We start from the raw sequence: 12153 nt of genomic DNA on the forward strand, positions 1-12153 counted from the left end.
TCCTATATGATTTAATTATGCCACCAAAATGCACAAAGATGAGTTCCCAAAGATAGTTGGAAAATGTGTTGGTGATCCCAATATTAGGGGGAGAAAATGGGCAGCTGAGAAAGTGATACGTGAAATGAATTATTATGAATACATATAGATCCTCGTACAAGAAAATATAAACTTGAAGTTCAAGTGATAATTCATTTACAAATTATTGCCAGACGCATTTGTTGACCCAAAGCTAAATGTCATATTTCAGCTGCTAATGCTCCAATAGAATAAAGTCCATGAGGGACATAGTCTATGGCACGCATGAAGTGTAACAGACCAATCGGTTCCAAAGATAAAACTCCTTGAAGAAGGAGAGGGGCAAATATTCAAAATGGTCATAATAATGAGGCAAGTGCTCTAGAAGAGCACCACGACATAACACTTCATAAGACCTCATGGGAGAGGCTCAGGTACCTGAAAATAATGAAATAAAGAGATCTCAATAAGTTATGTCTTTATTGGGTAATAATGGAACCGACATAAAATGATTGTCGACGATATTGTTAATATAATGTAGCGCTCAATATGATTAATATTGACGAGGATCTTGAGATCAAATCTGTCATGAAATTTGGACGGATAAAAGATTGGCCAAATAAAAAAATACGCAATAAAATTGACTTCACTTGAAAAATTTGAAGTTGGACGGATAGTCCAACACCTGAAAGTATAAAGTCAATTATGGTATAAATGTGTTTTTGTGCGAAAGGTTCAAGTCGATAGACATAAAGACGACTTGTGGCACAAGAAAATTAGTAAATATCCTCACATTGATTATATGAAGACATGTTCTCTTATAGTGGATATAGTCACTTCAGGTTTTAATCTGGCAATATATGAAAAACTTGATATGCGTATAGTGGATATCATTGAAAGATTTAAATTGTCTTGGAGCATATTAAGGTTTCCAAGAAATTTATTAAATGAAGCTTCAAAAATCCTTATACGGATTGAAACAATCAGGGCCCATGTGGTATAATCGCCCGAGAGAATACTTGTTGAAAGAAGGGTATAAGAATAATTCAATTTGTCCTTGTGTCCTTATAAAAGGATATGGATTTGAATTTGTTATAATCGCCATGTATGTTGATGATTCAAATATCATTAGAACTCCCGGAGAGCTTCCTAAAGTAGTAGACTGTTTAAACAATTTGAAATGAAAGATCTTGGAAAGACAAAATTTTGTCTTGGTCTACAAATTGAATATATGAAAGATGGAATTTTTGTCCTTCAATCAGCATACACTAAAAAGATTTTAAAGAGCTTCTATGTGGATAAAACACATCCATTAAGTACCCCGATGGTTGTGAGATTACTCGATATAAATAAAGATCCACTCTGACCTCATGAAAATAATGAAGAGCTTCTTGGTCCTAAAGTACCATATCTTAATGCAATTGGTGCGCTAATATATCTTGCTAACACTACAAGGCATGACATAACTTTTTCAGTTAATGTCTTAGCAAGATATAGCTCCGTTCAAGGAGAAATTGGAATGAAATCAAGCACATATTGCGTTATCTAAGGGAGATTACCGGTGTGGGCTTATTTTATGGCAATGATTGCAATGCCGATCTTATTTGTTATGTCTATGTGGGGTATTTATTTGACACACACAAGGCTTGATCTCAAACATGTTATGTGTTTACATGTGTGGCACTGTCATATCTTGGCGATCGACTAAGCAATCAATCGTGGCTACTTCTTTTAATCATGCTGAGATAATTGCTATTCATGAAGCAAGTCGAGAATGTGTATGGTTGAGGTCTACTATACATCTTATTCGAGACAAATGTGGTTTGAAGTGTGATAAACTACCCAAAGTTTTGTATGAAGAAAATACAACATGCATAGCCCAATTATAGGGAGGATTCATAAAGGAGTTAGGACAAAGCACATTTCACCTAAATTATTGTTCACACATGATCTTCAAAAGAATGGTGATATTAATGTGCAACGGATCCGTTCAAGTGATAATATGACTGATTTGTTCACCAAATATCTACCGGCGTCAACCTTCAAGAAACTAGTGTACAAGATTGGGATACGAAGGCTCAACGATGTGAACTGATGATCTCATCAGTGGGAGTTAATACGTGTTGTACTCTTTTTCCCTTACAAGGTTTTGTCCCATTGGGTTTTCCTTGCAAGGTTTTTAACGAGGCAACCAAAAGGCGTATTTCTAAATATGTGTACTCTTTTTCCTTCATTAGGATTTTTTTCCCCATAAGTTTTTTTTTCTAATAAGGTTTTAACGAGGCACATTATTTATGGACATCCAAGGGGGAGTGTTATGATAAAAATCAAAATATGGTGGATGTCTACTCTTCCTCCATGATCTTTCTCTCAAATGGTTAATGACATATTCAATGACATATTTTCTATGTTCAATGACATATTCCATGACATATTTTCTTCACTTTTCATGCCTATATAAAGACCTTGTAATAGATAGGAAAATACACACAATTGAAGAAGAAAATCTCTTCCTTCTCTCTATCTCTATTTCTTGTTCATGTTTTACTAAATTGCTTTTATTTCTTGTTCATGTTTTACTAAATTGTTTTTATTTCATAACATGTTATCAGCACGAGTCTCTAGCCAATTGTAAAAGAGTAAACTCACTGGCAAAGATAGAATTTTTTAAAAGGAGTTCAAATTTAAAAGATGTATTCCGACAAATGTTCAACATATGTTATATACCTATAAAATTTAATATTTTATTTAAATATATAATATAATTTTTCAACAAAGAATGATCAATTGATCACCCGTAGGAGAATGTAGCTTCGCCTCTCCGCAAACTCCAGAGGGTATTGTAGCCATTTCAGCAAACAAATAGGATTTGTGTTGGAATTTTCGGATCTATATATAGGGCAAATTAAAGGTGGTGGGGAGAGAAATACTGTCTGGTAGCAAATAGCGATTAGAACCAAGTAAAGACGTGATCATGATGTAGATGTTTTTCTACTTAAGGACAAGACAAAAGCACATGAATTGGAGAGAGATAGACCCTCACCTATATGGAAACCTCCCATATTATGTGAATATAATAATAGATTCAGTCCAACTAGTTGGAGGGGCGGAGCTAGAGTATTACGTACTGTTTTGGACAAACTTAATAAGTTTTGCTTCGATTTTATATTTATATTAAAAAATTTATTAAATATATATAAATAATATATTCTAAACTTTATAAGTTATTTTGTTCTAAAATTCAGAATTCATAAACTTAAATTTCTTGTACAATTGTTTTCGTAGAGGACAAGATTGTCCATTCAACTTTTTGTTGTTTCTGTTGTCCAATGCCATTTACCCTTTCATTTCTTGTCCCCTTCCATACATCAAGACCAAGACTTCTGCATAACCACTAATAATTAAAGTATTAATATTTCTTTTCATTCTAATCAATCACCTCTATAAATACCTTCCTTTACATCATCTCTTTCAAAACATTCCATTTTTTCCCCCTTTGTTCTTCTCTCTAGCAACTCATAAAGTTATCTATATAGTATTTCTTATTACTTTTATTTCAACTAATACATTTTTTCATAACTCGTGCACTATATATCATGCCTTTTAGGATCTCAGATTCTTTTAGAACTCACTCTCAAAAACACTTGGATTTGAACTCAATAAAAGAATTGCCAGAATCCCATGCATGGACATCATCAAATGATTATCCTTCAGAAAATTCATGTAATTTCGAGTCTATTCCAGTTATCGACCTCAACAACAACAACCACAATAATATTAATGTTCTTGAACATATAGGTCAAGCATGCAAAAAATGGGGTGCATTCCAAATCATAAACCACAATATATCAGAGAGGCTACTTCAAGATATTGAATTGGCAGGAAAAAATCTCTTTTCTCTCCCAATGCAGCAAAAGCTTAAGGCTGCTCGTTCTCCTGATGGTGTCACTGGCTATGGCGTGGCTCGCATTTCTTCTTTCTTTTCAAAGCTTATGTGGTCTGAAGGATTCACCATTGTTGGCTCCCCACTTGAACACGCTCGTCAAATTTGGCCTCAAGATTACAAGAAGTTCTGGTGAGTACAGATTTAGTTATGCAGATTCAGAATTTAGACGCGCTTTAAATTTTGACCTGAGAGAACGAGTTCTGAGATGTATATCTAATTCTATATATACTTATTTTTTTTGTCCGTCAGATCGGACCTATGACCTGTGATTGGATCCGCCATTATTTTATATCGTCCCGCTCACATTTCTCATGCACGTATATATATATGAAAAATAAAAATGAACTAATTAATCTTTCATTTTCACAAGTACAAAAAGCCATTTCTTCGTTTCCTTTTTTTGTACGTTCAGTAGGGAAACGATAGGTAAAGTAAAACCTATTGCTTTATACTGTTATTAAATTATTAATGGAAAAAGAAAAGTTTAACGATAAAAACAGATAAGGTCCCACTAGATAAGATAAGGGAGGACTTCAGAGATATCAATCTAAAAAATCGAATCTAATTATTGCCTTTGTTGTACTTCTTTCACTTAAACAACTCTTTCAATCCTATTATAGTATTTCTTCTGTTTTCCTGTATTTTTTTTAAATTTCTTTATATTTTTGCGTTTTTTTTGTTTTTTTAGTGACGCAATAGAAGAATACGAAAGGGAAATGGAAAAGCTAGCTGGAAGATTGATGTGGCTCATGCTTGGGTCATTGGGGATAACTAAGGAAGACGTGAATTGGGCCGTAGGCCCAAAAGGAGAATCCAAAGGAGGAAGTGCGGCCCTACAACTGAATTCTTACCCGGCATGTCCGGATCCGGATCGGGCCATGGGTTTAGCGGCACATACGGATTCTACCATATTAACAATCCTTCACCAAAATAACACAAGTGGTTTACAAGTTTTCAAAGAAGGGAGTGGTTGGGTCACTGTCCCTCCATTTCTTGGCGCATTAGTAGTTAATGTAGGTGACCTTTTACACATACTATCAAACGGGTCGTATCCGAGTGTACTACATCGGGCGGTTGTGAACCGGACCCGACATCGCCTTTCTGTAGCCTATTTATATGGTCCACCGTCAGGGGTGAAAATTTCACCCCTCGCAAAGTTGGTGGACCAAAGGCACCCTCCATTATATAGGGCAATAACATGGAGTGAGTACTTAGGCACTAAAGCCAAGCATTTTGACAAGGCACTTTCATCTGTACGGCTTTGTGCCCCTCTGACTGGATTTGCCGATGCCAAAGATCATAATGGCGTGCAAGTTGGCTAAACTCAATAAAGACAATTTAATTTAATTGTTTTCTTGAAAATATGGCTTTCTCTCTCTGTTGTTCTTTTTACTCATTCGGCGAAATATTGTAACTAATAATTTCTAGAGAGAAGAACATAAATTCTATTTTTACCAATCTCTATATTGTACTTCAAAAAGGAGTAGAACACATAGGACAAGATGGAGATGTGGCCGTATTTACCTATTTAGCAAAATGAAGTCAGACATCTCTATAACATCATTTCTATATGACGACCATTCATTATAAAAATTAAGTTTTTTCGGAATTAATTTTATATTATGTTATAATATATGTTTTTATAACACCATCTCACTATAACAGCCAAAAAATATTAAAACAAACGAAATTATTATAGAGATGTTTGGCTGTATACCAAAATGTCACTTAAAAATATCGGAGAAGATTGTGGTGCGGCTGTATTTACCTATTCAACAAAATAAATACGAAAATGTCTTTCTTGGAATTCGAATAAGTGCATCTAAAATAACTTTTGAGTCATATTTGTTAATTACATTAGAAGCTTCCCTAATGTTAAGGGGAATCGATTTATACCCCCAAAAAAAGAAATTAGTGTTCTCACCTCTATATAGTATAATTTTCTGACAAAGGAGATTCATGTATATATACAGACATATAAACATAAATAGACACATTAAATTTGTATTCATTATGACAAATAATAAACCAAACAAAGAAACAATCTTGATGTACTAGCCTAGTTTTGTTGCATTGTGCAGGAAGATAATATATTTAGGAAAATTTTGGTAGAGGACAAGAGAAGCAACATGTTATAGCCCCAGCTTTGATGTATGAAAGTACCCAGCATCTCCGAGGAACAGGACAATACTGGATGAAGATAAAAAATGGTTAAATCAGTGTTAGATTGAGATCAAGTATATGACAAAAGAGAAATCAAACTATCACTGACCTGATTAAGTAGATATTCTATTGCAGAATGATGACAAGTAATAAAATAAAACAAAGAAGAGAAAGAAAAAAGCTAGCGAAGTGCACAAGTTGATGAGGAATATTGTGGTTATGTTTGTTAGTTTCATTTAGCGGTGGCAGACGGGCGGGTCGATCGGATATGGACGGGTCGAAAACGAGTAATGTAAAACGGATAAATTACCCGATCCGACTCATATTTTATACAGATAGAAAATGAGTTAATTGATGGATAATATGGATATTCGTATTATTTATGACTTCTTGAATATGATCACTTTTTGGAGAATTTCTAGCCTTCCAAACTTGAGGAACTCTCAATTTGACTCTCTACAAATGTAAAAGTTAAATCTATTATGTATACATTGGTTATCTATTGGTTATCCATTTTCTAAGTGGATAATATGGTTCTTATCCATATTTAAGATAGTATAGATGGATAACTGTTTTCTTTTATCCATTTTGCCACTACCAGTTTCATTGCATGTTTGGCCAAACTTCTAAAATTAGCTTATTTTGAAAAGTACTCTTGTTTTTTTCTTCATAAAAATACTTTTGGTGAGAAGCAGTTTGTGCTTGACTTAATTTGATTGACTAAGCTTTTTAAAAGTGTTTTCACATGTATTTTTCTCAAAAGTGTTTTCCAAAAAAATATTTTTAGGGAGAAGCTATTTTTCTGCTTTAAAAATCTGTTTTTGCTTCTACGCAAAAAAAAAAACTTTTTTTTCTAAAACCTTGGTCAAACACCTCAACTTTGAATATAATTCATCTAGATCTTTCTACATCTTCCGGCCTATTCATAAGTTTCAGTGACACTAGGAGATGTGATGGAATGAGTAGAATCTCTCCCTCGTTAATTAGAGAGATGTTAGGTTCTAGTCCTGAGAATTAATAAATAAATTCTCAATATGAAGTATCACGACTCAAATTTCATTATAGGTCATGATGGTGTCCAACAGCGTTGTCAGGCAAGCCAATCCTAATTAACTAGTGGGTTTTCAATTATTTTATTTAAACATTTCCAACATTCACGTAACTTATATTTTAACCGATCGAAAATCAACAATTCTATAACAATAGAAATACAACCCAAAAATGATAGTCTACAGTGTGTGTCAGGAACTAGTGTCACAAGTACTATGGTTACTAGTAGAATATACAAAATATCACTATCCTACTGCTTGAAACAGTGTAGACAGTACATAATCAATGACAAAAGAAGAGAACTCCGGTATACTACAGAATTGCTCAGAAGGGTCAGCTCACCATAAGATCTCGATCAAGAATCAGGAACGCACGCCGGAGGGGTAACAAGATGCACCTGCCTCAGATCCTGTACAGTTAAGAACAGAAGCGTAGTATGAGTACATAAACACTATGTACCTGGCAAATATCCAGTCTAACCTCGAAGAAGTAGTGACGAGGGGTCGACTTGACACTTACTAAGGTCAATATCAACAATAATATATAAGGCCTACACTAAGCATGATTAGCATGTATATAATGACAATCTCAGAATTTAGGAGAAAATGATATATCAATTTCAGTCATGTCATATAATAATTTGCACTTCAAAGCATTTAAATAGAGTAGATCATGTATTTAATTCCACATAAATATCATGCGCACATTGTGTCGAGGTCGTGCGGTCCGGTCCAACAAAATAATAACTGTGCACTGCCATAAGGTCGAATGGCGCGAACCGTAAATGCATCTATTTCTACCGAGGTGATCGACCCGATCCACAAATAATAATTATTATAAAGAAGGCACATAAAGGTGCATTTATAGTCAAATAAATTCACACAAGTTCTCAAGTAAGTGTGTACATTCGTCTATATTTATATATTTATTTTCAATCCCTAACATGTCCTAAGTGATCTTATTAGCAAGTAAGAACATAAGCATTTGCAAGTATGGCATGATACGAGTCCTAAACTACCAGGACAATTAGCATAATAGCAGTTACGCACGGACTCTTGTCACCATGTACGTACGTAACCCCCACAGACAATCACATACATTTATTTAATTCGCTTAGGGGTTTATTTCCCTCTTACGAGGTTAGAAAAGAGACTCACCTTGCTCCAAAGCTTACTCCCAATATCAAGAACGCGCTCAAACCCCCAATTCGAAGCCGAACGATCCAAAACTAATCAAACAGGGTAAGAACTAGTCAATACAAGCTCAAAAGTTCATATTCTAACTATTAAAGTAATTTTTCAACCCTAAATACAAGTTTTCTAAAATCTATCCCCGGGCCCACGTGCCTGGATTCCGGAAATTTTTAAGGAAATTTGTTACTCATAACCTAAGGATCAAGAATATATGATTTCTACTTCATTCATAACAAATTTCGGGGTAAAATCTTGTTTTTATCAAACCCTAGGTTTTACTCTAATCCAATGATTTTCACTAATTTTTGTGTGTTAATCTACCCATAACCAAGTATTGAACTCATATTAAGTAGAAGTAACTTACCTTACAAATGCTAGGTTGAAATCCCTCTTTGGAAGCTCCCAAATCGCCCAAACAATGAATGAAATATGTAAAAAATGACACATTCCCGTATTAAATGAAGGCCCTGCCATCAGCGATTTCCGCACCTGCGGTTAGGGGACCGCATCTGCGGTCTCGCTTCTATGAGGGAACGTCCGCATCTGCGGAGTTAGGCTGTGCTGGGCTAGCTGGAACCGCTTCTGCGGTCTAGGGGCCGCTCCTACGGTTCCGCTTCTGTAGAAGAGGAGCCGCATCTGCGGTTCCTGGGCTCCTCCCCTTGGCCGCATGTGCGAAGGTTCGATCGCTTCTACAGTCTCGCACCTGCGGCTAGTTGATAACTAGAGATTATAGTTCATTTAACACTCCTTTTTGCTTGAGTTTTGATTAAAAAATGTATACAAAATAATCCCAAAAGGCTTATATGTTGTACTTGTTTGCAGGGTTTGGTCAAAAAGGTGACAAATAGTCAAAACCAGCTCAAAAAGGAGTGAAACATGCATAAGTACCAAGAACAAGTCCAAGCATAGTTGCAACAGATCCACTGTGGCCGCATTCCATTTAGTGCGGTCCGCAAAGAGGAGATTCAGAGAGGTGCATATTTTGGAAACTCAAGCACTGCGGCCGCAAACCATTTTGTGCTGACCGCAGTGGCCTCACTGCGGCCGCAATCGAGTTTGTGCGGTCCACAAAGATGGGGGTTCAGAGAGTTGGGAGTTCGGAGGTTAATGCCAATGCAGTCGCGATTCTTTTTGTGCGGACCGCAGTTGAAGCCACCGCGGCCGCGATGCATTTTATGCGTTCCTCGATGGCCTAGTTCAGAGAGTAGAGACTTGAGGCCAAAAAGCCTCACCACGGCCTCACTCCTTTTCTTGCGGTCTGCGGTACCTTCGTAGGGGTATTTTTGTCTAGAAAATTTGGCCTAGTATAAATAATTTCTTTTTTTATTTTTAGGCCATCTTTTGTAATCTAACTTTCATCTGAGCACGTGAACGGTGATTTTTGACTATTTTGAGTAATTTGATAGTGAGTTTATCATTGAATCTTCAATTACTAGCTTGTAATTGAATTTTATGGGTTATTCTTCATCTATTTCTCGGTTTTCTTTCATTATTATGAGTAGCTAGACCCATTAGCTAGGGTTGTGGCTCTACCCTAGTGTGAGTATTTGATGGGTCTTTTGATTTAAGGCTTAGATGTTTATGGGTAGTTGATATTTGTACTGATTTGTGTTTTTCATGTTGAATTAGTGGTTGCAAACACTGATTTGTGCCAATTTGACTTGGGTTCTTCTTGAGAAAGAGAACTTGAGTCTAGGAAAATCAGTCCAACAAGGAATTGGGGTGTAATCAAGAGATTGATAGCCTCAATTAAAGGGTTAAACCTAGAGATAGTAATACCCGACTTGAGCCTATATTACTTGCACAATTTGGACACCCAATTGGTCTTGAGAAAGTCAATTAGGGCAAAGTCACTCAAGCTACCGAGAGGTATGGAGTGAGTAATTCCGTGAATTGGCTATATCACAATCCCCAACATAACTTCTTTGTCTTAGGCTTTAGATCCCGTCAAGTATTCACCTAGGAGAAAGTCACTTCCCTAGTGCCCTTTTAACTAATTAGAAAACCCTACAAGTAATCATTCTTAGTTTAATTTAGCTTATCATTAGCATAAATATTAGAAGTAATATCCAACCAAAAGATGATTGGAAGAGTAATTAAGAGCACTATGCATTTCTAGTTTAGAAAGGAATCCAATTCCCACTTTTAGCTCCCTGTGGAATCGATCTCGACCATCTCGGGTAAAAGCTGCTTCGACCGCTCTCGCCACTCCGTAGTGGTGTAGGGTTGGCTCTGATAACTTTTTGGCGCCGTTGCCGGGGAGCTAACGGTTTTGGCTATCTAACTAATTGGTTTTGTGTATTGTTCTTATTTCCTTCTACGTTACTAATTTATGTGTGTCACAACTTCAGGTACAAAATGGTAGCAAACAACACACCTATTGGAGTTCTTCTGCCGTGGGAGGAGGTAGATGACAATATTGATGATGAGGTTCCTATTGTACCTCAAGGACAAATGAAAGGCTGCTAGGCTAATGATAATATTCCAGACCCTCCCCCGCCACCTGCAAGAGTGGCTGCTCGAGTGCTTCCCAACCAAGGCTATGCTAGTGCAATTGTCCCACCCCAGATCTGAGCGGGCAATTTTTAAATTACAAATGTGACGCTGACATTGTTGGAGCAGCGAGGATATTTCATGGGTGCTCCCAATCAGAATGCTTACAAACATCTCAAGGGTTTCGCGGATACCTGTTGGGGGAGCAAGCAAACTAATGTGTCAGAGAACACACTTCGGTTGAGACTATTCCCTTTCTCACTTCGGTTGAGCAAGCAAACTAATATTGTCTCCCACCGCCGGCAACATTTCAACATGGCGAGGGATCTCCCATTTTGCCCTCATCTCTGCAATATTCTTCCTCCGTCATAATAGAGGGAGCGGGTTCTGGCTCTTCTCCGATGGGATTATGGAAATCATTCCACGGCTTTCCAGGGCGAGGCAGTATTTTGGCCGCCGTTGGAATCCCCTCCTCCTTTATTACTTCCACTCCTCCGGGAGCAGAGACATCACTTTTCGATGCTGGAATTGCGGCAGGATTATCAGCGTGGGAAGAATTACCAGCCATATGTATCGATTTAATAGAACAAAGGGTTGAAGAAAAAGAAGAGATGGGGTGAAAATTTCCGGCTAACCGAAGAAGGTCAAAAATCTAAAAGAATCTGAGAAGAAAAAGATCTACAATGTTCTCTCAACAAAAGCTAGAAAGTGTAGCAATCGAGTGGTGCCTTTCCTATATTTATAAGGACATAAATTTCCCAATCGAAAAACCCAAGCGTCGCCAATCGAAAATAACAAGGGCACGAAACGGTTCAATCCCTAGGAAACGTGTGTCATAATGACAATAACCACGAACGACATTTCAAATCGAACAAATGCTTCGATCCCGAACGATCGCATGGTCCCAAGGGCACTGTTGTAGCGCCGTCCCATCGCCTCGATCCAAAGACTACGTTCGAGACACGAACAATCAGATTTCTCCTAAGTGTTCAAAATCATAATTGGCCCGCCTATAGACGACCCCGATGGACGGGGGGACTAACTGTATAGGTCAAAATCTCACCATAACAGTCAACCAGTTATAACCCCGCCTAAGGGCGGGGTAGCAAGGACCATCACTGCCGACTTCGGTCTGAGTATCCACAGTGTACAGTGGGTCAAAAGACAATACTTAAGTAACAATGGAAAGGCCACAACGTAAGGGCAGACCGACTGGAGAAGATGGTCATGGTCTAAGAATTATATATATAAGGGATGAATTCCCCAATGGGGTGGGGTTGGGGGGGGGGG

At 37.1% G+C, this 12153-nt stretch overlaps 1 protein-coding gene across 1 annotated transcript; it reads left to right on the top strand.

The window, feature by feature from the left end:
• The first annotated feature begins 3484 nt into the window (after positions 1 to 3484).
• On the top strand, positions 3485 to 5311 carry LOC107821651 (gibberellin 3-beta-dioxygenase 1). The gene is made up of 2 exons (XM_016648087.2): positions 3485 to 4093; positions 4653 to 5311. Exons 1-2 carry the CDS (start codon positions 3615 to 3617, stop codon positions 5284 to 5286), a joined length of 1113 nt encoding a protein of 370 aa, XP_016503573.1. The 5' UTR covers positions 3485 to 3614; the 3' UTR covers positions 5287 to 5311.
• The last annotated feature ends 6842 nt before the right edge of the window (positions 5312 to 12153 follow it).

Source organism: Nicotiana tabacum, chromosome 8 (assembly GCF_000715075.1).
Source record: "Nicotiana tabacum cultivar K326 chromosome 8, ASM71507v2, whole genome shotgun sequence".
Taxonomy (NCBI): Eukaryota; Viridiplantae; Streptophyta; class Magnoliopsida; order Solanales; family Solanaceae; genus Nicotiana; species Nicotiana tabacum.